Source organism: Palaemon carinicauda, chromosome 5 (genome assembly GCF_036898095.1).
Source record: "Palaemon carinicauda isolate YSFRI2023 chromosome 5, ASM3689809v2, whole genome shotgun sequence".
NCBI classification, from domain to species: Eukaryota; Metazoa; Arthropoda; class Malacostraca; order Decapoda; family Palaemonidae; genus Palaemon; species Palaemon carinicauda.
In genome coordinates, this window is record NC_090729.1 from 159,207,729 (window position 1) to 159,210,228 (window position 2,500).

The 2,500-nt window shown below is 38.2% G+C and overlaps 1 protein-coding gene across 1 annotated transcript in view; it reads left to right on the forward strand.

Moving 5' to 3' along the window:
- LOC137641224 (hornerin-like) overlaps window positions 1-791 on the forward strand; it is a 32,815-nt gene extending 32,024 nt beyond the window's left edge. The window contains exons 8-9 of the mRNA XM_068373661.1: window positions 1-392; window positions 646-791. The exon at window positions 1-392 is cut by the window's left edge and continues 194 nt beyond it. Coding sequence (XP_068229762.1) covers window positions 1-392; window positions 646-791 — 538 coding nt within the window. The remainder of the gene's footprint in view (window positions 393-645) is intronic.
- The last annotated feature ends 1,709 nt before the right edge of the window (window positions 792-2,500 follow it).

The window sequence follows — 2,500 nt, forward strand, 5'->3', positions numbered from 1 at the left end:
TGGCCATGATGATCATGGACATGGCTATGGACACGACGACCATCATGGAGGCTATGGACATGATGATCATGGACATGGGTATGGCCATGATGACCACGGACACGGGCATGGGTATGGCCATGACGACCATCATGGTGGCTATGGCCACGATGATCATGGGCATGGTTATGGCCATGATGACCACGGACACGGGCATGGGTATGGCCATGACGACCATCATGGTGGCTATGGGCATGATGATCACCATGGAGGCTACGGACATGACGATCACCACGATGATCATGGGCATGGCTACGGCCATGACGATCACCATGGAGGCTATGGCCACGATGATCACCATGGACATGGTTACGGACATGATGACCACCACGGTCATGATGACCATCATGGAGGTAGGTCATTCAGAAAAGTGAATCCTGTACTTCTAATTGATTTCCTTAATCTTTTTATTTATCAATAAGTCCCTTTCATTTTTATCACTGACTGGGCCTGTAACATAAAATATAGTTAGAAATTAGCCCCAAGATGCAGAAGCAACTTCGGGAAAATTGTAAAAAGAATCAAAGATATGGCGCAATATTAGAGTAATGTATGTCAATAGTGTTTTACGACTTGTGATTCAACCTTTCCTACCTTTGCCTGCAGGGTATGGGCACGACGATCATCACGGGTACCATTCTAACGTCAAACCTGTCGCCGTAGCCGCCAACAGTGCCAAGAAGGAGGCAGCTGTTGTACCCGTCTACGTTCCAGCCTCAAAATCCTCTGCTGGATATGCAATGTACTATTAACCTCCAGTGAGAATCTAATCTAATACTTTTGCCTCTGAGAAGAAACATTCCTTCTTTCAACCAACCAAGTGAGCCATACTACCTCTGCTAAGCCTATTCTAATTTCCCTTTCACCCTACACAACATTACTACTTTTTTCCAATTACTGCAGCATATGATGATTTAGCACGCAGCTTTTCATTACGATTCGACAATATGATTATTTTCTCATGAATTTAAAATAGAACCTTTTATCCTCAATAGTAGAATTTCAAGAGATGTAACGTATTCATCCTCAAAATCTTGTAGCCTCTTGGTAATCTCTTTCATAGAGTTTCTGGTAACTTTTTCTTATAAGAAGTTTAACTTCTAATTATTTTTCTTATTGTCTAGCCCGCGGCATTTTCGTTAAATTGAGTCGGCCAAAAGGAAAGAATAGTTTGAAAGACGGCAATTTTAACTGCATGATTAGTCATAGGACCTTTAACATTAAGAGAAAAGAATAAAAGAGAGAGTTATGCTATTTTGTAAATAGAAATTATTCTAGTTTCCTCTTTACTAGTGATAATCAAATGCTGTACCGTATCAAAATTTGTTTATTCAACTTTTTTTTCTTTTCTTTTTTCTAAATTAAGTCACTTTTCGCTCCTGGCACTTCAAGTTAACAGCCAGATGTCTTCTTCCTCAACCATAACTATCGATCAACACATATTTTTAAACATTTATAAATCCTTTCAAATTCTTGAGCGACGTTGGTTTTCTTCTTCCCCCAAACACAATTTCTTCAACAACCTTTGACCTATTGTTCTACAATCTACAGAAATCCTATGAAGAAAAGCAAAAATTACCCTCGGATTCTCCAAGTATCTTTCTCAGATTCTGACCAATATTATTCCTACGTGACTCACTTTGATTTAACCTTATCTCTGGTATTTATTTGTATAAGTTTAGAAGATTCCGCATATGAAAAAGATAATCCATAAAAAGAGACTTCACTGGTTTCCTGTAAATATACAACATTGTGTGCATTTTGTTAATTACAACATTTGAATGTTTTCATGTGTTTTACATTCCTCAATGCCCTGTCTAAAAATTCGATAACAAATAGCCATAGAAAGAATCTTCAAAATAATTCATAGTTTATTTTTCAGTTTGGAGGTTGTGTCTATTTATGACAGATTTCCGCTAGACCTTTAATGCCTGGTACAAGTCCCAGAAGCACTTGAGAGTAATGTATCAAATCCACAATATTTATCGAAAAGAAGAAAATAATAACAAAATGCGATGAGAATATTATAGATTAAAATTCTGGGGAAAATTATGAAACGGTGACAATCCATTGCTAAATATAGAGGACGGATTGTTTAGGAAGGATATGAACCCTTAACAAAACAACAACAGCTTTAACAAGTGAACGACAAGCCTCACAGCAAAGACTGGGGTTACCTAAGAAATTGGTACAGGTCTGAAACCGTATCATGCCTTAGAAGAATTAAATGCTGCCAAGAAACATTGCAAATATGAGAAGGCGGCCAGCCTAGATGGCATATTAATACCAATTATCTTACATTTCGGAGAAAAAAAACAAAAGCATGGCTCCCTTTTGCTATTCAATTCGTGTGCAACGACCTACCAAATCCCAAAGATTTGGAAAAGATTGAGAGTACTGGCCTTGCTGAAACCAGTGTGAGACCCTTCATCCCGTAAAAGCTATCAACCAATATCCTTAC